This window comes from Maylandia zebra, linkage group LG23 (genome assembly GCF_041146795.1).
Source record: "Maylandia zebra isolate NMK-2024a linkage group LG23, Mzebra_GT3a, whole genome shotgun sequence".
NCBI classification, from domain to species: domain Eukaryota; kingdom Metazoa; phylum Chordata; class Actinopteri; order Cichliformes; family Cichlidae; genus Maylandia; species Maylandia zebra.
The window spans coordinates 10576328-10600602 of NC_135188.1; the positions used below are offsets into that span (position 1 = coordinate 10576328).

The 24275-nt window shown below is 45.7% G+C and overlaps 1 protein-coding gene across 1 annotated transcript; it reads right to left on the reverse strand.

The window, feature by feature from the left end:
- Nucleotides 1-773: 773 nt before the first annotated feature.
- Nucleotides 774-21162, reverse strand: slc9a7 (solute carrier family 9 member 7). Its single transcript, XM_004557020.6, has 16 exons — nucleotides 20819-21162; nucleotides 17875-18077; nucleotides 17724-17801; nucleotides 16899-16975; nucleotides 16709-16821; nucleotides 16517-16622; nucleotides 16249-16390; nucleotides 15499-15604; nucleotides 14495-14583; nucleotides 13549-13662; nucleotides 12861-12972; nucleotides 12630-12783; nucleotides 6680-6743; nucleotides 6117-6199; nucleotides 5275-5380; nucleotides 774-2474 (listed from the first exon to the last, which is right to left on the reverse strand). Exons 1-16 carry the CDS (start codon nucleotides 21048-21050, stop codon nucleotides 2211-2213), a joined length of 2043 nt encoding a protein of 680 aa, XP_004557077.2. The 5' UTR covers nucleotides 21051-21162; the 3' UTR covers nucleotides 774-2210.
- Between the last annotated feature and the right edge of the window lie 3113 nt (nucleotides 21163-24275).

The following is a 24275-nucleotide window of genomic DNA, read 5'->3' on the forward strand; positions in this document are numbered from 1 at the left end:
CTCGGACTCTTACAGAGCAGCTTAGCATAACTCACAAAATAATCCTTCTTTATCTGATACCAGGCCTCAGGTCACTCTCTGAAGCAAGCTCATTTAGCTCCTCCCAGTTTGAGGGCTTCCTGATTGAATGCCCATCACAAACAGAAGCATGAAATGAGCATATAAGGACGGGAATATTCGGTGTATCACAGTAGCACAAGGTACTGAAGCCGGAGAGAAGGGATTAGCTCTGTTAGCACGTGAGCTTCACATTACTGAGAAGATCCAAATCAATCCTGAAAGATTCAAATTATTTTGTTATTTTACTGCCACGATTACAACATAAGTGCAGGCGGTCTGTGTGATATGTGGGTGTTCCAACATGAACGTCCTGCTTGATTACCGCAACTCAGAATAAGCTGCATCACTCTGATGCACTCGGGTTAATAATACAACAGGACTCAATATGATCTCGTGAAATATTCAACTCATAAACTGGACAGGTCATCAGACTTTACACTTTGATCTCAAAGGAAGTGAATCTTTTTTTTTCTTTTTTTCTTTTTTTTTTTGAGAGCATCGTGAAAACAGGTCAGCTGTGTTTTAATAACATCACATATCAGATAGTGTTTACACCTTTTTCATTTCCCTGACTGAATTTTTATTTTGAATGCCTGAAAATATCTGCGTGTTCAAAAATACACCAATCTCCTGCCTCCCAATCTGCTGACACACACACAGCCACAAACACGGAGTGCGAGTGGATTTGTAAACACCACAAAATGCGGCAGCACTGGGTGAGAACTTAAGATTTTATTGACATGCTGACATGCAGACCACAGTGGATGCAGACGGGCTGCAGAGCTGCTACTAAACACAACAGTTGCATACATTGACAGTTAGGCTACGCATCACATTTCTCACGTACTCCTGCCGACACGGGAAGGTCAGAGACGGTCTTGCTTGCTTCCCACGTCCTCGCAGAGAGTGCGCCGAACATGCCAACTGCCTTTAGGACTCGTGCAGAGCAGCACGCTCACAGTTTAGTGCGCTACCTTTCACATGACAGAGGGAACATGGCTCCCCCATGAGCTCACCTACACAGTCTCACACCAGCGTCAGTGACCCTCCCTGCAGAGCTCGGCTTACAGAAGCACACTCGTTTCCTGCTGTGCATCTGAAAGCCTCGTGCTAAGCTGGGAGCCGTGCTTTTCACACCTGCTCCTGCGCATGCACACACCAGCGCAGCAACCACAGCGGGGCCATCTGATTCTCTGCTCAGACACACACATACACAAACACACAGAGTGAACTTTATAGAAATTATGCACAGCAGCACGTTTCTAAAACAAAAGTGTGATGTCACTCCTGACAATGAGTCCAGAGGGAAAAATAATAAGTGAACCGTGTGTTTCGAGTGAGTATGGAGGCTACATAGCAGACGCACACACGCCTGTTTACCTGCACACACAGCTGACGCAGGTGTGTGCTGCTCGCCGGGGTCACGTTTGAGCCTGCAGAGGGTCGCTCTGTGAGATCTGCTTCTAAAATCATCTCTGTGCACAAGCCTGAGTGACCGAGCTCCGCCCGCTCTCTTCGGCTGACTGCCGAGGATGAGTCAGCTTTGCCAAACGTGCATGGGGAAAGAGAGGGAGGAGAACATAGAGGAGGGAGCTCTGCAGCATTAAGGAGCAGTTACGATGGGAGGTGCCCGCTCTTTGCAGTCAGTAAAGCCTCTCAACACCTCCTGCTCACTGGGGATCCATCCAGAGGTCACCGAGAGCCTGCTGGATGTTGGGAGAATCATCCATCTTTGCATGCGTATCATCAGTGAAAGCATTTCTCAGCTGCTGCGCTGCTTCTGATCCTCGTCCAAAAGTTGAAGCTCTGCAGTCCGACTGCACACTGCATGTCTGTTTTGAAAAATCAGCATTTCCTTTGGAGACATAATGAAATACAAAGTTCTTTAACTGCGTATTCGTCCAGAGCAGACACCCGGACACTGTGTGGAGCAAGGAGGAAGAGGAGTATTCAGACATAGGCGAGTGCAGCGATGCCCGTCTACATGACAGGGTCACATGACAGAATGAGTCAGAGAGACTTTGTCCAGCTGAGGTGTTGTGATCCCAAAGGAAGTTCAGAGTCACTCTGCAGGACCGCCCTCCTGGATGTGGAGAAAGCTGAGGATGAGGTGGTTGGGGGGTGGGTGCGGGTGGCGGGGACGGGTGGGGTCAGATATGGTCCTCGATGGGGAAGACGAGGCGCGTCCCTCGGCTCAGCAGCTCCTGCTCGCGGGAGTCCAGCTCACGCTCCAGCGCCTCCTCTGATGTGCTGCCGCTCCTTTTCCCATTCGCGCTCCAGCCCGACCCCCCGGCAGTGTCCGCTCCACTGCCAGACGCCCCGTTGGCGGTGATGGCGGTGTCCCCGAAAGTGAAGGTCAAGTCTGCGTCGCCACGGATCAGGTCAGAGTCCGGGTCTCTCAGCTGCTCATGGTTCTGAAAACAAAGCCAAAGCAGAACATGAAGGGGAAGAATGGGACCACACGAGAACAGATGTGGGACGCATGTGGCAAAAACGCGCATGACCACACGAGCACGCTGACATGAGTGCAAGGGCTCACAGAGGACACAGTGGATCTACACGGGGGAGGGGCAGATTTAGGCTGGATTAACCTCCAACTGTCGCCCTGCTTCTCTGAGCTGCCTCTAATCAGAGAGAAATCACACATCTGCCCCTGCTTCTCAGACTTTCCAGGCCGGAGAACTGAAACTACACGTATGTTTTTATTTGAGTGAATTTTGTTGGTAATTCGTCTTTGTGACAGTTTTCAGGTACTTCAGTGATATGAATTTTCAAAGGTCTGAGACGCACACAGAGTCGTGAAAACAGGATTTCTCTGTGAAACATCAATGAGCTCAGTGATATCGCTGAAACATTTGGGTCAGCTTCCTGTGAGCATCTAAAGCTCCAAATCACACGCTGCACGGCGCTCGAGTCCGGGTCTGAACTGATTGGCGGATCAATATTTGGCCAGGGGTCCCCCAGGGAGGACGGGATGAGTTAACTCGGGGGGTCAGTGCGGGGATTACTCTCACAGAGGGATCCAAGAGAATTACATAACACTTTCTCTGCAGCAGCAATCATGGCGAACCGAGCAAAGCTTTATCTTTTTAGTTGTGAAACTAAGCCACCGCACTTCCTTTTGACTTCCTCTGTGAACACGAGCAATATGTGAACTACGTATTTGTGAGCCACTTTTGAAATGAAAGTGTTCGTCAGGAGGGTTAGGGTTAGCGGCGCATTGATGCTTTCACTGCATTTAGCTCCTTTACAGACCGTGAGACATCTGCTGTTCCGAATTACATTTTGAGCGATCGCATTTCACGTGTTTCGTTCCCCTCTGTGTTTTATAAAATTTATAAGCGGAGGAGAAAGCAGACGGGGAGCTTTATTTAATCTCCTGTGCCCACACAGAGTCCTGGATGGGCCTGATTACATGAGCCTGGCAGCCAGCCGCTCGCTGGCAAACAGCAGCAACAAACTGGGAGGGGAAGCGTTTCTGTGAGCAGACTCGGGATAGGAGGCACATTCAGATAAATAAATGAAACGAGAAACAGTCAAATTACAGTTCAGATCTCTGAATGCGAGCCAGCTCTGAGGGCTGAACTCCTCTTTGAGCAGGAATCTCTCAGAAAATGAAAAGAGGAGTTTGCCAGAGTCCATCCAAGTGTGACCGCGCCTTCAATGGTTGCTTGTGTGGCTGAAATATCTTTCATTACAGTGCTCATCATTGAGGCGGAGCTGAAAAGGCCCTTTGTGCTCGCTGAATGCCAAAAGGCTTTTCCACCGTCCAGTTACTCTGCCGCTGAAGGCCTCGGCTCTTTGTGTGCTGGCTGGCAGGCTCTGAGAGCTTCAGTATTCACAGGAAGCCTTCTTGAGGAGCCGGCTCCCCACTGAGCACAAAGAACGAGAGAAAATGACTCCTAACCACTCACTGTGTCCCAGAACGGCTCGGAAATCACTTCCTGTGGAAAAACATCTCCTAAAGAAGTTTTTCTGCGCTGAAACGAACACACACAACACCACAATCAGCTGATTTTTCTGTAATATCATGCTGTAAATATTTACAGAGTTACAGGTCCTGAAAGGTCCTGGAAGAACAAAATAGTGGGTTTTTGAACAAGTCTAGATGATTTTTCCAGCATTTCAACTTCATGAATCCAGCAGAGATCTGTTATCTTCAGGGCTAAAAACACTGAATCAGTTTAATAAATAAATGTAGTCCAGAAATATTCACAGTGTAAGTTACTGTGTAGTGAATATAACAGTGTGAGCTGGGGGGTATATATGTCTGCTGATCGTTTTGCGGTTTGTCTTTGGGAAATGTGCTGACTCAACCAAAAAAAAGGCAGACACTCAAACTGTAAATAAAAAGAAGCGACAGAGATGCTAGAATGGTCCGTGAACAGATGAAAATAATGGTGGCATCGTCATGTACTTTATTATTATTATTTATTTATAATTATTTATTTGTAGAATTCTTTTAATACACTTAACAAATTAAGGGAGTGCTTTTTAATCAGAGTGCAGCATCAAGTCAGTTAAATTCCTGGATATATCAGAGGGGGGTGCAATAGAGGGGCAACAACCCCAAACCAGGAATGGTTTTCAATTCCCCCTCCCCGTCTTTTATGACTGTTTTTCACTAGTCTTGCATTTGGCTAGGGTCAGTGTAACTGCTCGTAGCATGAGGTAACACCTGGACCCTACACAGGCTGCAGAGGTCATTCAACTCCTCCAGCGTGGCACATTAATACGTGCCACTGCCAGCAGGTTTGCAGCTTCTCCCAGCACAGTCTCAAGAACATGGAGGAGAGCTGGACAGGGCCGTAGAAGGCCTTAACCCATCAATAGACCAGTATCTGCTCCTCTGTACACGGAGGAAGAGGGCGAGCACTGGAATAGCTACAAAAAGACCTCCAGCTGGTCACACCACGTCTCTGATGAACCAATCAAACACAAGCTTCATGGGGGTGGCATATGTCAGTCAGGTTCACGGTGCCTTCTAGTGCACTCACTGCACGGCACCGTGGACCTGACGGACATTTGCCATAGAACGCCAGAACTGGCATGCCCACCACTGAACTTGAGCTTGATCTTGGTTATGAAATCAAGTTTTCCTTCAGTTTTTTATGTTAGAAGGCTCTCTGCATCACCCTCAGAGGTGTTCTACACTTCATACAGACTCACTGCTCACTGTGAGTTTGCTGTCTTAGTGTGCACGTGGACACTCACCTCGTACGCCCGGGGGGTGGTCAGACAGCTCGCCAGCGGCCCGCAGTAGCTGGGTAGGGTGGAGGTGAGAGGCGGGCCACTGTGGGTCAGAATGGGCTTCAGGTAACTGAAGGTTTATTAAGGACAAGCAGCTGACTGAGTCTTAAACACTTTAAATGGTAATGATCCACCCACCTGTCAATCCATCCATCCACCTATTCATCCATCCACCCATTCATCCAACCATTCTGCTTATCAATACTTCTGTCCATATGTTGGAGAAAACTAGGATGTATCAGTGGTTATGGCGACTTTAGCTCATCAATGATATTTATGCTAGTCCACACTGTGAGGCACCTTTACTACACTTAAAGGAGATCTTAAAACTGAAGTAATGGGGCTTTTAACCCTAACAGCGAGTGTTAAGCTCTAACACCTGTGTCAGCTGTGATGACCCTGACTCCAATAAAAAAATGTATAAACCTGATAGTTTAAGGTTAGGGTAATCTCCAGTGACTAACAGGTTTAAACCAGTTGAACATAAAACTTTTAGGTTTTTGTCACTTTTGTCACACTCTGGGAAAAGGCCGCTGTGGACGCTGCAGGGAGGGGCAGGCTGCCCATTTGTCTCACAGACAAAGCCACTGCGGGGGTTAACTGGAAAACACAGTCAGTCACCGGGGAAACCGTCGCTCAGCAGAGGGGAGAAGCAGGGAGGGACCAAGTGCACGAGGAGCTAAACACCTTTACTGCAGCCTGTTAGCAAGCAGGGGAACATATTTTATGGGCTTGTTAACCGAGGCGATTCTTTGGACACAGGACAGAACCATCCTGGATGAGACCACAGAGCTCTGAAAGGATACTTGTGATCGAACGTGTACCACAGTCTGAAGAGCCATGCGCTCTCCTGCTTGGTTTTACTTTGTCCTTCAGCCTGAGGCCCGTCCTGGACAAACACACACAGATAACACAGCTTTATACTCACGGGAAGAACAGCCTATCAAGATAAAATGCTTCACCTTTTAATTCACTCAGCCAGGCTGAATGAGCGGGCTTTTTAAAAAAAAATACAAACAGAATGTGAGTTAAATATCATGAATAATCATACTTATTGGTAATCTCTGCAGAGACAGACTCAGACTCCATGACAACTGACACATGTAAAAATATTTTCTCACATCAGTGAACCAGCAAAAATATTACATTTTTATTAATCAATCAATTTAAAAAAAAAAAATCTGTGTATACTTGGTGATGTTTCTGGTTCCAAAGGTCTGAGGTTTTACGTCATAGTCACTTATATATGAAAATAATTATTCGTAGTTCATTGTGAGGCGTGAATAAACTCATGGGTTTGGAAGGAAAACTCTCACTGATAACCAATAACTCTAATAACTGCACAGAAGCATGTGTGAGTGGTGCTCACCCCCTGCAGGACCTGGAAGCTGTCTGCAGACGGCTGCAGGTCTTGGTCTGGATCAACATCGACTCTGAAACAGAAAAGGACAAAGAGATAGTTAACAATCATCACAATGCTGTTTTTCTGTGCGGTTAATAAATGACTAAATTTCTCAAACTGGGTGCTGCGTAATTATCTGTCTATATCCATCCATCCTTTTGCTGCATATCCAGCTTGGTTCAATGGTAACTTTATTGTCCCCAATGGGAAATTGATTTGTAGTATGTCCATACAATCACAACACATACCCACAAAAATAAGCCCAACGGTAACGACCTAAATTTTATCTTCAAAAAAAGTGCAGTGTGCAATGGCAACAACCCTTATGGTTTAGTGTTAATAACCATGATAATAGCGCTAGGTACAAAAGACAATTTATGTCTGTTTGTCTTTACTGCAGGCACTTTATACCAACGACCTGATGGAAGCAGTTGAAAATCATTAAAGAGAGGGTGATCTGAACACAACATGACAGAGGTTGCCTTCCTCAACACCTGCCTGTTATAGAAGTCCACAAGCTGGACCTGAGATCTCTCTGAAATCCGACCAGCCACTTTAACCAGGTTACTAAGTCCGGCCTTTTTATTCAAAGACATATTACCATACCAAGCAGTGATACAGAAGGTTAAAACAGATTCAATAAAACTTTTAGAAAAAAAGAGTCATCATTTCAGATGAAACATTAAACCTCTCCCAGCTGAGAGACGTCCTCTCTGCAGTAGGCGCTGGGTTGGCCCAGGTCCTCCTGTTCAAACACCTGAAATCACCTGAGCAGCGGCTCCATTCGCCCCATGAACATTTTAGGATGTTATTTGTGTTGTTACTGTAATGATATTCCCTTTTTAAACATCTCTCCCATCTTTCATATGACGATAAATTAGCTCTGAGGGTTAAAAATGTTTGTGTGGGATGGAAAAACACTAACGCTCATATCACTGAGTGAAACAGCGCCCTTTTAATGTAGTGGACTACAGTACTACACTCTCACTCGGAACCAATAAGCTTCCCCTGAAGAAAATAAATAAAAAGGCTGACCGGCCAATCAAAGGACGGTAATGTGTTCTTGACCTCGGGTTTTGATCTGTTTTGCAGTGTAACAGGTGCTTTATAGCTCACGCTGCTTTTTATCACATCACTGATGGTCCACAGATTCCTCTGGGTTTTAGTTCACAATTCCACGACACAGTGACATCACTGGGTAGGTCCTTCAGTGACAGGCTACTTTCCTGCTGCGCTCAGACTATATTGTGTGTAATATTCCATAAAACACTGTGAAATCACACAGGACCTCTGGTAAATACGCATTTACAAGCTACCTCTAATATTTAACTTTTTATTAAAATGAATTAATACTTCTTTTTCTGTTTAGCTGTTATTCATAGCGCCTGTGATCAGAAATGAAAGCAGGCCGGTCTCTGGGGGATAATTCTATTTCTCTTCCCTGTAGTTGACGAAAAACAGAAGTGAAGAGCGCGAGAAAGAGTCTCCTTTGACGTAACCACACTTACACAATGCCACTCACTGTCCCAGCATCTGCAGACTCCGCCTACTTCCTGCATTGCTGTGATCATTACTGTCATACCTGTAAGGAGCGAGTTTCATATTCACAAATTATCTCTGCTGGGGTGCTCACAGACTGCACTGACCTTTGAACTCATCACATCATTACTGCGGGAACGCAGACAGTCACGCCCCCAACTCTGGGACAAACATCCATTAGACAATCATGAAACTACAGATCCACATCTGCTCTGATCTCAGGGCGAGCGCTGTCACCTCGCAGCAGCACGGTCATCCGTGATGTCAGCCTGCACCCGACACAACTCGGCCTTCACACCCACACAGGCAGATTCAGGGCATTCACAGCGCACGCTGCACTCAGCTACATACACATTAATGTGTAAATCTGATCCCTGAAAATAATCATCATTATCGTTTCAGTGTGGTCTCCATACCATACAGAAGCTTCAGCTGCGATCACAGGGAACATTTCTGCTTTGCCAGCATTTTATTTTAATTGTGACTAAGCAAGCCACTCGCAGCTCTCAGAGGATTATTACAGCCTAGCCTGCCAACTGGTGCTACAGAGAAGTGAAAGCTCCAACTTCCGACTCCGAAAGTTCTTCTTCCAGATGCTGACGTTTCTTCCAGCAGCTGCTTTCACACGCCAGTCAGCGTGTTTTTGATGGTTTCTATTTTGACTTCCACTTCCTCTTCTTTCAGCATCAGTTTCAACATGTTTCGGCATTTTGGTTTGGTTTGGAGCCTGAAGCTCCAGCACAGAGCACGTTTAAATAAGCTGTCTCTGTGTCACTTGTTCACTCACAGAGCACGTTTGGATGCAGTCACACTTTAATAATAATGGATTGGATTTATATAGCGCTTTTCAAGGCACCCAAAGCGCTTTACAATGCCACTATTCATGGTAAATGGTAAATGGCCTGTATTTGTATAGCGCTTTCTAGTCCCTAAGGACCCCAAAGCGCTTTACACAACCTGTCATCCACCCATTCACACACACATTCACACACTGGTGATGGCAAGCTACAATGTAGCCACAGCCACCCTGGGGCGCACTGACAGAGGCGAGGCTGCCGGACACTGGCGCCACCGGGCCCTCTGACCACCACCAGTAGGCAACGGGTGAAGTGTCTTGCCCAAGGACACAACGACCGAGACTGTCCAAGCCGGAGCTCGAACCGGCAACCTTCCGATTACAAGGCGAACTCCCAACTCTTGAGCCACGATCGCCCCTTATTCATTCACTCTCGCATTCACACACTGGTGGAGGCAAGCTACAGTTGTAGCCACAGCTGCCCTGGGGCAGACTGACAGAAGCGAGGCTGCCATATCGCGCCATCGGCCCCTCTGGCCAACACCAGTAGGCGGTAGGGTGAAGTGTCTTGCCCGAGGACACAACGACCAGGACAGAGAGCTCGGGGATCGAACCGGCGACCTTCCGGGTACAGATACACTTCCCAACCCCCTGAGCCACGGTCACCCCAAAAACCTTTATTTAAACAGGAAACTGGAAACTCCCAGCCTGAGAGACAACGGTGTTAACCGTTGAGACTGAGCTTTATTACAACATTTCTGTGTCTCAGTTTTAAATGTTTTGCTCAGTTTGTTGTAAAGTATTTCTGGGCTTTTATATTATTCCTCATATTTCTAATGTTGGCGTCTCTCGTCTGCGTGCTAGTGCCTTTGTCTTTGTTCCCTGCCTGCTATGGATTGACTTCCTGCCTCCTGATTCGCTGCTTGTTTCCACCTGTGTCTGAATTTTACAAACCCAGCTGAAGCGGAACTGTAAGACATCACTGCCTATGGAGCTGACAGCTGGCACATCTGGAAAGGCTCCATCAGTGCTCAAAGGTACAAACAGGTGTTAGAGCAACATCTGCTCCATACAAATGCTTTTTTCAGGAAGGCTGCTGTGTTTGACCGGGATGATGCTAAACTGTAGACTGCATCCATTCCAGCAGTACGGCTTCAGAGGAGAAGAGTCCAGCCGCTGGACAGGCCCACCTGCTCTGCAGAGCTTTGACCAGCCAAGAACATCTGGAGCATCATGAAAGCAACAACAGCAGCCAGGACTGCTTAATCCTACATCAGACCAGAACAGCTGCTGCCCTATGTTTTACTCAAAGACTGACTTCATAAACCTGAAAATACAAGCTAAGCCTGAAGTTTCCTCCTAAAGCTAACAGTCTGTGATGTAAAGGCCTCACATCCGCTCCTTGTGCTCCTGTTTTTCTCTCTGATCCTCAGCTTGTGTTCGCCCAATAACATCTAATTTCGTATTGAAAACTCCACCTCTCTCCACCTGACAACTTTACCTTGACTTTCAGCATCAAACACAGAGCAGCAGCTTCATGACTTTAAATGCTCATTCTCCTAAAAGCTGAAACCAGCACCCTGACTGTCCCACTGTGGTCACAGATTAGTCATGCCGCTCGGTGATAGGCTGCCTGCTTCCAGACCGTCAGGACCAACACTGCATCAGGTCTCACCGTGCCACTGTTAATGATCTGCACAGAGGGAGGAACACCGTCTGAGGCTTGTTTTTAACCCCACCACCAAGAGGCAAAACATAAATTTACACACACATCACTGCAGAGAAGGATGCTGAGAGCACAGAGCAGCACGGCCGGTTACTGTCACCATAGCAACGAGTTCACAGGGTGAAAGGGGCAGAATCTGGCAGTGCTCTAAACCTCCAACATAATACTTCCTGCTCCGCCCTAAGACACAGCACACATATTAAATACACACACACACAGTTGTGTTTTCATATCTTTGTGGGGCCATCTAACTGATATTATGCTTTCCATAGCTGCTTACCCTAACCCCACCCATCACAATAAACGCCTAACCCTAAACCTAACCATAATCTAACTGTAACCCAGTCACTAAAACCACATTTTGAGTCTCAAAAATGCCTTCAAAATGTCCCCATAAGGGCTGTTGCTCCCCACAAGTATAGTGGCATTCCAACTTTTGGGCCTCATAAAGCTACCTAAACTTTGGTACACACAAATACACACACACAGCACACATGTTACAGTTTTTCTTGATTGCTTTGACCTGCCTAAAGAAACTGGGATCCACTCAGTTTTCAAAATTATTATAATTAAGAAAAACTGTAAACACACACACGCATCCTGAAGCTGAGCTTCTTCAGAGGAGCAGCAGGAGGTGGAGGGAAAGCAGCAGAGTAGCTCTGGCTCCATCTCCTGGACGCTGCGGTGTCTACTGTGCAGCCCTCTTAAGACCTCTGACAAACAGTCAGTACTTCAACGTGAATATTAATACCTTGATGAATAATTTTTCTTGATGCATGCTCAATCATCCAGGTAAGGAAATCCCAGGTCGATTCTGTTCATCTGGATGTTTTCAGTGTGAGAAACGTTTCATCATCAACCAGGTGACTTCTTCAGGCCTGCATGACTCTATTGTTCATTCAGTGGCCTAGTTTCTCCCACTAAAAACGTCCAGATTAATAATTTCCTCTTTTACACCCACATTCACATGTTTACAAACCACATTAAGGATGTAGTCATAGGATGCAGAAGCGGTATAATAATACAATTTAGGTATAATAATAGAAAACTTATCTAACTAACAACTAATTACAACTTGCATTAAAAACACAATTTAAAAAGTGTGAATAGAGTCAAATTTGCAACAATTTAATTACGGAGGTCTCAGTAATGTACATCAGTGCCATGATGTTCACCACTGCATACAAAGACTTGGAAACATCATGGTTCCTTAAACTTGGAAAACCTGATTAAATGTGCAGATATTCTACCTGTGTATAAAATTCACACACAGTCCTAGATTTTAGTTCTCGTCTCTGAAATTTTGCAGATTTATCTTAGAAATAAAATAAACAAAAATACAGAATGAAACACACTGCTAAACAACAAAACTTAGGCATATAGAAAAGAGACACACTTCATCCTCTCTCACACACACACAGTTACAGAGTGTTACAATGGGCTGAGCCACAGTAATCCTATAAAGTGTCTGCAGTGCAGGGAGGAGAAACCAAACAGCCACTCCACAAACACATGGCACAACACAACACTCAGCTGCACATCTGCACTGCAAAGGTCAAAGGCCACTCGCCGAAGACATCAATGTTTTTGGACAGAGGACACAGATGGTCTGAAAGAGGAGTAAAGAGCCCATCTATGTCCACTGTAAATGGTCATCATTGACCAAAAGTGGTGGCCTATGACACCGACTGTCACAGTCCACTCTGAGATTCTTCCCAGGTGTTTCAACCACCACTCACACCTTGCTTCAGGTGACCTCAGCAGGTCAGGTCATGCCTTTTCTTTTCTTCGAATATTTAAAATTTTCTGTTATTATTCACAGGCGTGAAGGCAGTGCAGCACTTTGATTTTCTAACCTGATATGCAGCCAGGACAGCATGGGTGTGGTTCCACCTCCAAACACCCACACGGTGAAGAAGACGATGAGCAGCGTAGTGGTGAACATCATCTGACGGGCGTACGTAGCTGTGTCGCGTATGGCCAAGGCGAACGCCATCGCCCCACGCAAACCTGCAGAAAGAGATCCTGAAACCACCCAGCCCGACACGATGAGCTAGAACTACAGAGACAGGAAGCGCTCCTCATACCTGCAAACATCATCATGTGCTGGAAGTTTCCTTTGATCTTGTGCCTTCGACCGAGGTTGAGAAGAAAGGAGAGCGGGTAGATATTCAGAGCTCTTCCGATGAAAATGGCAATCTGACGGCCCGGGTTAAGAAGTTTTAATGCTGGAAAGAAAGGATGTTTGTGGTATATGTGAGGTCACACACAAAAATATCAAAAGGGACAAATCAGACTAGAGCGTACTGAGCTCCATCTACTGCCCTGCCTGGTTTCTTAGTGTTTCACGTACATGTTTCAGATGATCAAATAAACTTTAATACTAGACAAAGATCTGAGATCTGTTCAGTGTCACTGCCACACCCAGGCCTGATCACTGTCAAAGCTGCTGAATCACAAAATAGAAGTTGTCTGACAAAGTGAAGCAGGCTAAAAGATGTAAAGAAACAGCTGAGAAACAAAGTCACTGACCTCTATCAGTCTGGAAAGGATTACAGAGGCAGGTAGGTTTACATAACCCTTTTTCCCTTGAAAATTGAAATCATCTTTTAAAAACTGCCCCAGTTGTCTTTGTCTAATATTAACATTAGTTGGATGATCTGAAACACACAAGCGTGACCAATATGTGAAAAAAGAGGAAATGAGGGTGCAGCAGGTAGCTTTCTCAGCGCTGCAGGTACTACTCTGACAATGAGAGAAGCTCAGAAAGGATACGAAGGCTCCAATGATGAAGACGGGGCTGAAAATGTGATTCTGGAAGGTGAATAGAGCCAAGCCCATGTAGGAGAAGATGAAGTTCTCAGCCAGGAAATGAAGAACCTCAAAAAGCTGCAGTTTAAAAATATTCATCATCATTTAGAATCATAAAATATGTGAATGTGGTTACACAGTAAACAGGATGAGCCCCATCATGCCTTTAGGTTAGCAGAACAGATAATGTTGCATTTAATGATGAATTGCTATAATGATCCACTCTTTGCAGTAACTGGAGACCAACTGAGAAATGTTTAGTTAATCTCAGTTCAGCTGCTTATCTGAAGAAACTTCTAATATTACATTTGTAGTGTTAGTGAGACGATTTAACAGTTTATCACTTCTGTGTATGAATTTTATCTTGTCGCCCACTTCAGGGTTATTACTGGTGTGATAAAACTTTATTTAAGTAAAATAACAATAAAAACGGAACTATACTGTCCTCTATCCAAACTAAGTGTGAGAAAATAAAAATATAAAGGACGTGATTCCAGCTTTAGTCAGCTGACGCAGACAAACACAGAATAAAAACTGTGTTCAAGTTTAAGATAAGATAAGATAAGATAAGATTAAAGGTTAAAAACAGAAATGTATATTGAACCAGGCCTCCTGGGAGGGATCCAGGGGCGTGTGCGCCGTTTGTTCCCTAAAATGACTCTGTCTGAGAGGCAGTAAACTTCCTGCTGCTCCGTGACACCGCCCCTTTTTCAATGGCAGTGCCATGTACAGATCCAAACTGTGTTCCTGCTAATCTCATCCTGTCCCTCAGACCAACCCCCCCACATGGAACTGAGCAGTCAGGGGGGGAAATTAAGGTCACAGCCGGCTCATCGGGCAGGCACCATCTGGCCCAGGCGCCAGATGGCTGGGGGGGCATGCGCGGGGGTGGGGTCACATGTTCACATACCTGCTTGGTGCGCTTTGTGGACTCTTCAGAGAGGTTGTTGTAGGTGTAGTGAGCCTGCGTGATGCCACAAAACAGCACGGCCACAACGCCTGCAGGACAACGTACACACACACACACAGCCAGCTGAAATACACAATGCCAAATTTCAGCCATCCATCCTCTTCCTCTTATCCCAGAGGGGGGAGGGGGGACACCTGGCCTAGCCTGAGACAGACAAACACTCACACCTGTGGGCAATTTAGAATCACCAGTTAAAACCCCACTGACGGCATGTTTGGACTGTGGCAGGAAGTTGGCATAACCGGAGAGAACATGCAGACAGAAAGGCCCCGCCCACATAGTAGTGGCTGTGGAGTCCAAGCTAGAACGTTCTTGCTGTGAGGCAACAGTGCTAACCACTGCACCACTGTCCTCCCACCTCAGCCATCAGATTATTTTGAATATCTGAATCCATTCTGACTCCTGACCACATCTGTGTGTGTGTGTGTGTGTGGGGGGGGGCGTAACACAAAATCTGTGAGGATGCTTTAAGCAGGTGTGTAATCTTTCTGAGGTGCAGTGAACGTAAAGCATGGATAAAGCAGAAATTCTCACTCACACCTGTGCAGGTTGTGTCCCCCACAGCCATCGCAGACAGTCAATGGATGACAGCTGAATATCTATTGTGTTGATGCAGATTTCTTTTTTTCTTGGATGGAAATAAATGGAGCAGTTTTGATTTTTGTAAAATGTTCTTCTACATTTTCAGGTGACGTTTCCTAGCTTGTTAGCAGTGGATGGTGCTGTTTGGATCTGATTTGACAGTGTGCCTGTAACACATCCTTACAGCTGACTGTTTCCTGTATAAGCGCTCTATGAATAACCTTTTATGATGTATTCTGATGATAAGCGTGGGGCGGAACGGAACAGTGTAAATCTGTGAACAGGACGAAGTGCTGCATGTGAAGCGAGTCGCCCGGTGATGGTCAAATGGCAAGGCTGATGTTTGTGACAGGTCAGCTCACCTGTGAAGCCGCAAGCCTCGGCGAGGAGGAAGGTGCTCCAGGACATGAGGAAGAAGAGGGCCGTCTCCAGCAGCGGGAAGCAGTGCAGCTTGGTGAACTTGGTGACGTAAGGTTCCGGTCAAAGAGCGTAAACACAGGACTGAGACACCAGTTGGCAAATGTGAACGTAGCCCCACCCCCGCAGTCAGATGATCTGTCCTGTATAGTAAGCTTACAATATTTACTGAAGACACGTACGTCTTTACCTCTACGTCAAAGGTTCTCAGCATCCACCTTTAAAACCCACCCACTCATCCTCACAACCTGCTTCAGGACCTCTCTCTCAGGACCTAAATTTGTGTGATCAGTGTTATTATACATTAAAATTATTACAATACAATTACAATACAGATTATTATACAGATGTTTGTCCACCTCACAACCACGACCTCCACTCAGGGAGCTAAAATCTGACTATTAGAAAATAATCTGACCCAGAAAAATCACAGCTGGAAAAAGGACTGTTCAATTGCTCTCACCTGAGCTCACATCTGTTCCAACTGCTGATGTGAGGCCGAAAGTTTACACAGATATTAAACTGCTGATAGATCACAGCTGGATACAGGGACCAGGACTGGACGCTCACCTGGGTTCAGCTTTTAAAGGAGTTCACGTGTGTTTTTCAGGTTTATGTGAATATCTGCTGTACTTGGGCGGAGGGTGGGGGTGAGGGGGGTCGTGTGGTGGGCGCTGACTTCTCTGAAAGGATATGAGAGCGGTGACCACTCCCGTGGCCGCGCCCATCACGAAGGAGCCGCTGAAAATGCCAATGAAAACCCCCACAGACTTGAAAAAAGCCGAAGCATCAAACTGGTGCGTGTTGGCGCCGGCCGGCTGGTACGCCACGATGGACCTGAAACACAAAAACACGAGTCAAAGGTGACTTGTGATCTCCCAGCAGGGGGAGCCAGAGCACTGCCTGCAGCCCCCACAGGTGGTCACTAGAAACCACAGCTGGAAAAGCGAGGCATGAACTCACGAGGACAGCACAATGGCTACGGCGTCGTTCATGACGCTCTCGCCGAAAAGCAGCGCGTACAGATCCCCGTCAGCGTGCAGCTCGTTAAAGATGGCCAGCACCGTCACTGCGGAGACACAAAGAAAACACTGAAAACCTTGCTCGCGTTCACACTCATGCACGCCGTCCTCCTTCCCGTGCTCGTGGTCATGCCTGGGTCCGTGGCAGAGATGATGGCGCCAAAGAAAAGGCAGTCAGTGTAGTAAAACTTCCCCGTCAGCTGACCCACTGCCTGCATCAGCTTGACCACGCCGTACATCAGGTTCCTGTGGAGGGAACAGGTATGACACGTCAGTCACGCAGCAGCAAACCGAAGGTGATGTCACACCTGGCTCTTACTCACCCAATGACGAAACAGGAGACGGCGGTGCCCAGGAAGGCGTAGGTGATGATGGAGCCCAGGTTCCTGAAGAAGTGTCTCTGGAAGAAGCAAGAAGAAGAAAGAGAAGAAGATATGTGGTTCTTCCTCACACTCACCCAGCCAGGCAGCCAATCAGAGGCCTCTGCGGCTGGCTGCCGCACGGAGCGCGCTCAGCTCTCTAAGTGCTGAGTCAGGTTTCTAAAGGACATGAGCGTGTACAGGTCGGCGCTCAGTTCTGTTTGCATCCAACCCTCCTTACTCACACATCAACCAAACAGCAACGCCAGACAAAAATGCTCTTCTTACTTCCTGTTTCCTGTTTCCTGCTGAATCAGCAGATCCAGCATGAAAAACAATTTCACAAGAAAAGCACAAAATGCTGCTCACATACTCTTCAGCTGCACAGCACACATAAGCAGCACCACAGTACAGATGAAGGCAGGTGTGTTTACCTGCAGGTTCTTCTGGGTTCATGAAAGATTTTTGGAAAAGTCGGTTAGGTGATCAGGAAAGATGGCCAGGTTCACTCCAATTTCATTGGCTGATATTTTTCATCAGACTTGCCTCCTAGCGACCCACCCTGGAGTGTTATTGGTCAGACTGGAGCACCTGAGCTGCTGGTGGATGTCTGTGTGGCTCCGCCTATTTATTCTGGCGTAACCTTGATATCGTTCATGAGTGCGTTATGTTATCAGGTTAGATGTGACCTTGCTGTGAAAGCATCACCTGCTATGCTTTAAATGTAAACATGGAGACAGGTGAAGCAGTCAGAGCCCCACCCGTCCACACACAGCAGGTGACTCTTACCTTCTTCAGACTGTAGCCCGCATGGAAAATGATGGGAGGCAGCAAAATGTTGAAGAAGACCTCGGGGTCAAAGGTCACCTGGAAAAGACACAAAGTTTGAAGTTGCCAGGCGGATGTGAGCGATGCCAGCGTACTTCCTTGCCTTCCTCACCTTTCGCAGCATGTCGTTCTGCTCCACGTTGTGTATCTCGCGGGAGTTGATCTCTCCTTTCAGCGTGTACTCAAAGAACTTCCCGCTGACATTCAGCAGCAGTGTGCTGGTGGGTCCCTCCCTCAGCGAGCAGCTTGCTGGCGTCTTGTTGTGATAGCTGTTGGCTGGGATGCCATAACGCAGAATCACGCCAACCAGTAAACCTGAGAGAAACAAACAGAAATACCGAAAGGTTAGTGGGGACCTCGTGTCTCTGTTTCTGGTCTCAGTCACAGACTGCTGGACCTGATTTTCCATCAGTCTGTTTTCATAGATACATGTCCAGGAAGCAAAGGGGCCACTTTAACCTCCTAGGACCTGGCGTCCACATATGCGGACATCACATTTTGGGTTATTTAGACCAAAATACTCAACTTTGCTCCACAAGAGCCTGATATCCACTTACAAGGACATTATATTGCTACTGTTCTATCAAAATTTTAAACGAATATCCTCATATGTTCCTATTTTTCTTCAAAACAAAATTAAGGTAAAAAAAAATAAATCTGGTAATTCTTTGTTTTTACATTCATCGGGCCCCAATATGACCAAATATCAAAGAGAAATTAAAAATGCATGCCGTGGAAGAGTTTGGGTCTTAGGAGGTTGAAGAACACACACACACACACACACACACACAAACAGACACACACACACAAACAGACACACACACACAAACACACACACACACATGCAGACACACAAACACACACATGTAGACACACACTGACACCCACACACACCTGCAGACACACACACAAATACATGCAGACACACACACAAAAACACACAGACGCACGCACACACACACACACACACACACACACAGTCACACACACAGACACACATACACACACATATAGAATTAAACCACTTGCTGTTTCACTTTTTCTGTTCCCGGATTTTCAGCAGGAAGTAAAATCAGGACAAACGTCTGAGGCTGCGTCTCATCGTCAACAACATGAAGCTGTAGCAGCATTTCTTACACTATCACAAGTTTAACCGGTGGACTCCACAACAACCCTTCAGTTTTATTTATACACTGCAGTGTAAAGTGATCTGGGATCGGCTCTGTTTTTCAGATTTATGTACTTATGTTGGAGTGCTGGAGGGTGGAGGAGTTCCCATAGATGCTCATGTTAAAGCACTCAGGGCTTCTTTAAGCTTCTGTCCAACCATAGGGGATCAGTACCAGCAGACTGGAACACCGACTGTCTCACTGGCTTCAGGGTGGAGGTTCTTTGCCTCGTGGTTCACTTGTTCCTACCACTGTTAATTTTTTAGATTGTGTTATGTGGTTTGTGTTTTGGGTGTATGTGTTATGTGTGTTATTTATGCAGGTGGCTACAAAGCAAACGCCCCTTGGAGATAATAAAGTTCATCTTGACCTTGATAAACTAGGTAGGTAACCCAAGTTTGTGTTTTAGGGGCGTGGCCTCTTTGACCAGTGTTAGTGTTGAAAATGTTTGACTTTTTATGTTAATCATTAAATAAAGCTGTTTTATTCATTTTATTTATACACTATGCAAATGTGCTCATAAACGAGTTGGCGCTCCGTATTTTAAAGGCTGAGAGCTTCATTCCGCGTTATTGTCTGGATTTGAAATATTGCAGGTGCATGTTGAGTGCAGAGAGATATTTTGCAGCATGCTTACACACACTGATAATGGTTAGAATGAGTCTCTAGGTCAGAAATTCTGAACAAGATGTCCTTAACCAGACCTTAGAATGAGTAGAAGAATAATGGATAACATTACATAATCAAGGCTACTCAGGGTGTGTTTTTGTGTAAAAGTCTCTCTGACAGGTGGATGGCAACACAGTTAACTGTAGCTGTCTGCTCGGCTTCACCTCAGCTAACCAGAGTCCCTGAACTGCACCTCTGGACCATGTTAATTACATCTTCTGACCAATAACACATCTCCTGTGAGGTTACAGTAAATACAGCGTCAGTTCAGCCCACAATAACTTTAAATCGGGGGCCACCTGCTTCCTCCAGCACCCTTTAAATGGTCTGAGGTTCCTGTGTGAACTTGTTCGCCTAACCGGAAGTTAAACGTCACTCAATTAACTGCAGAGTATGGCTGACAGATATTAGTACATGAGGTGTGCATGTATAAGTAGTAATGAAACATGAAACGGTGTTAAAGAAGCAAACGTCAGCTGTGAGCGCAGTGCCTGTTTCCTGTTTTTGACCCTGTGCAGCACAGACACCACACTTGGAAAATCACCAGAGCCATGTTTGCCTTGGAGCTTTAGGTCCAAACAAATCAAAGTCTGCCTTCTTCGGAGGACATGTGTGGTTAATGAGTGACACGCTGGACGGACGGCCTCCATCACTGGGACCGTGCAGATGTGTCACACCAGCAGGCCTTCTGACTAATCACTGCAGGTGATCAGAGACATTCGCACATTATCTGATGATCTTTGTTCATGTCATCATTCTCCATGTTTGCTGAGGCAGGGCAGCCTCAGCAGAAGAACCAGGCTGGGCTGAGGCTCCGAATCAGCCCACAAACAGACACACGCACGCACGCACACGCACACACACACAGTATTCTACCGCCAGCAAGGTTATAACAGGGTTGTTATAAGTGGTGTGTGTGTGTGTGTGTGTGTGTGTGTGTGTGTGTGTGTGTGTGTGTGTGTGTGTGTGTGTGTGATGAGTGTGATGTGACTGCCGGCTGGTGTCACTTGGACTCTTGAAGCAGCTGCTCGGCTGATCTCTGCTCAGTCAGAGAGGTGCGCGCACAGGAGCGCGCTGACACCGAACCGGCAGCTCGATGTGAAACGCGCACGCGCGTCGGCGGCTCTGCACTGTCTTAAAAATAACGGCCGCGTCTCACGCAAAGAGTGCGGTGTCGGCGTGCGCGAGCGTGCCGTTAAGCGTAAAGGCGAGGCTCACCGTAGATCATCGCCAGCCCGGTCTCGTGCAGGAAGCGGACCCGCCGGTGCTTGAAGAGCCAGATGGTGAGGATGGTGAGGGTGAGCAGCAGGATGAAGGTCAGCATGTTAAAGCTGTCCTGCCGGTGGCTCTCCTCCGCCTCCTTCTCCGTGGCCAGCTCCTCCATCGCGAAGTCCTCCGCGCGCATGCCCTGTCCCCAAGCACAGCTCAGGAGGATCCATGCGGCCATCATCTCTGCGCCATCAGCTGAGCCTCTGACGAGCGCGGCGAGCACCGAGGAGGTCTCTCAGCCACGCGCCTGAGTCACTGCGCCTGCGTTGTGACGACCGCGCAGCTGAAAGCGGGCTGAGGCAGAGGAGGAAGCTGCTCACATGATGTGTCTGCAGTGGAAGCAGCTGCACCACCTACTCCACCCTCCAGTGTCCAGCGTGAAAATACAAGGATCGACTTTTTCTCCTCCTCTTTAATCCTACCCGCCCCCAACACCGTTTATGAAACAGGTGTAAACACAATAAACATGATAAAACTATGCAGTCAAATATCACATTTCCACTGTTAGTTGAAATTTTCACTCCTTGACGTGAGCTTGGTTCTCACACTGCTCATCGAGGTCCACCTCCCCCCACCACCTCTACCCGCAGCCTCCATCAGTCCCTTCCTTACTACCAGTTAGATACATAGCTCGTTATGACTGTGGATTGTGGATATGGAGCTGGACTGCGGCTTTTATGTAATACCCTTTTAAACCACAAGATGGCGCAGCGAGTCACTGTAAAGCTACCCAAGGTAACTAAAGGGAGGGGCTAAAGAGAATGGCCGTTTCTCAGCACGCGTACTTGCGTTCTTGCAAAGGAGAGTGGCTAAAAAGTTTGAAATATGACTCTATCTGACACAAAATAAACTTTTAAGATATTTTCAGGTGAGAACTTCTGACTGGTATGGCGTTATTTTGTGCCTCTATTGTGAGCGCACATAAATAATTTTTGCAAGTGCAAATGTTACATTTTGAGGAAGAAATATTTTGAGTGAATAAAAGCTTAATTTGAGCGAACAAAATTTATTGCTGCATGCAAGAAATGTATTTCAGTGTTTGCTATTATCCATATACACAACAGCCCCTCTCACTCAGTTCACCTTTATAAATGTGCCACAAAACCAACCAATCACAGACTTTGATGCAAAAATTGTGATTGGCTCCAATCAGCTAGCTAGCTACTGCATTCTGGAAACACTGTCCATAGTGTAGCTCAACCCATTTAGAGTTATTATGTTTAATTATTTTATTTTAAAATATATAATTTTTAAGACCATTGTTGGTTTTAATCTAGTTTAAACCAAACCACTCCACTGGATTTAGCTACATTTTGGACAGTGTTTCCAGAATGGAGTAGCTAGCGAGCTGATTGGAGCCAATCACAATTTTTGCATCCAAGTCTTTCATTGATTGTTAATGTTAATGTTTGGTTTATTTCAGTTTTTTATTTGTTCCTGTGCTTTCTGTGTAACTTTATGAATCCTAGTAGACAGGATGTAATTTTTTATATAATGTGTAATTTCCATTGCAAATATTAAACAAACTCTGGAGTTGTGATGTCATCAAGTACAGTGCCATTCCAATTGTAGAATGATTGCGTTATGTTCTTGGGAAGTATGGACTCCTGTGTGAACTTATAGCAAGAATGCAAGTACAGACTTGCGTTCTTGAGTACTGAGAAATGGCCAATATAAAAACTTTAGACAGCAACACACTCTGAAAATGTTACAGATGCTGCCCCTTGGTGGTCAAAGTTTCAGTCAGTGTCTGCAGAGGGTCACTGCGAAAAGCACCTTTAAGGAAGCAAACAAGCAAGCAAGCAATCAGAAAGCAGGTTTTTGCTTCTTTTTAATCTTATCCAGCACTTTCTTTTATTATTATTGTGCATATATTATTCATTTTCAATCTTCCTGGTTTTTACAAATTGACGGGTAAATGAATGGGGCTGTGTTTTTGTGTGAGTGGGAGTGGAGGGTCCTACTCCTTCTTTGCATATTTGATTATATCATTCTGTTCATTATTATTCTACACAGCTTATAGTAGTAGGTAGTCACTCCTTGGCTATCTGAGAAATCTGGAGCTGTTTCCTTGAACTTTCTGCTTTTGTGTGAATGATGCTGAAACTGAACTTCTATAATTCCTCCTGATGCACAGGGTTCCCAGCATCTCTACTCCAGCAGGCTGCAGGCAGAACAGGAGCTACAAAGACATCGGCTAACCTCATGCTACTAGATTACCACAATAAACTGGAGTAATATGACACCACAAGATCTAATGAGCATGGGACTTCCTCCCATGTGGATGAAAGTGAAGTGGACACATTAAACAATGTCAGCTCATTCCTGGAATTAAAATCTATCCCCATAGCGATGTTTTAGAAAAAAACAATCAAGGCCTACAATAAGACAGAGAAAACCCAACAATGATATGAGCCCTGATGAGCAAGCGCTTTGGCCACAGTGGATCAGAACCTGATCAGAACTTGATCCAGTGAGCCATTGATGGGCTTTGATCAGTGGTCATGACAATTTGTATATTAATGATCAATTAATGAGAGAAGCTTCAGCAGGGAGAGGAGAATTACCTATAATTACAGTGGCCTGTGGCTTAACTTGCAGGCTAATCTGTCGCGAGCGTGTGTGTGTGTCTGTGTGTGTGTGGTTTTTGGTTGCGCACAGTTAGACCTCAGCACATAAACATGGCGGCCTCAAAGCAGCAGCTTTGAACTACATGATTTTCATGTCAGCGGTAATTATTTACATCACAATAATATGTTTGTGGAAGCTGCTTTCTGGTGTGAAGGAAGCAGCCTCAGGGGCGTGGCCTGGTGTCACTGCTGCTGCCTTTGCAGTACTCTGTAAAAATAAGAGTTTTTAGTTTTCACCTGGGTGGGTGCTGCCCACCTCTGTTTAGGTGTAGATGTGGAGCTAGAAACATTTTCTTAGGGTGGCAAAATCACAGTCATTTCTTTACACATATGCAGGTGTTACATCCTGTAATATGCATTATATATGGTTAAAATACAGTAAGTGCAAACATGTTTCTTATGAACATAGTCTGTAAATTTCTTACTTTCTGTAGCCCAGATAATTAAACATTTCAGTTACATAAAAGATGTGAATTTTGATTTTTATATACTGTATAGCCTGGATAATAAGTTTAAAATCCAGAAGGCTACACAACATAACGTGGTTTGGTTAGAAATACAAGTCTAAGTGAAGTTTCACACTCTTTTGTTACAAATAATCAAATTGTTATATGCTCAAATTTACAAAAAATGTCAGAAATCTGCACCGTGACAAAAAACATCAAATCAGAGTAGAAACAATGTAATTAATAAATTAAATAATTTAATACATAAATCATGAATTAAATGGCCATTCATTCCATCTAAAACATTTAATAAATTGTGTAATATGTATT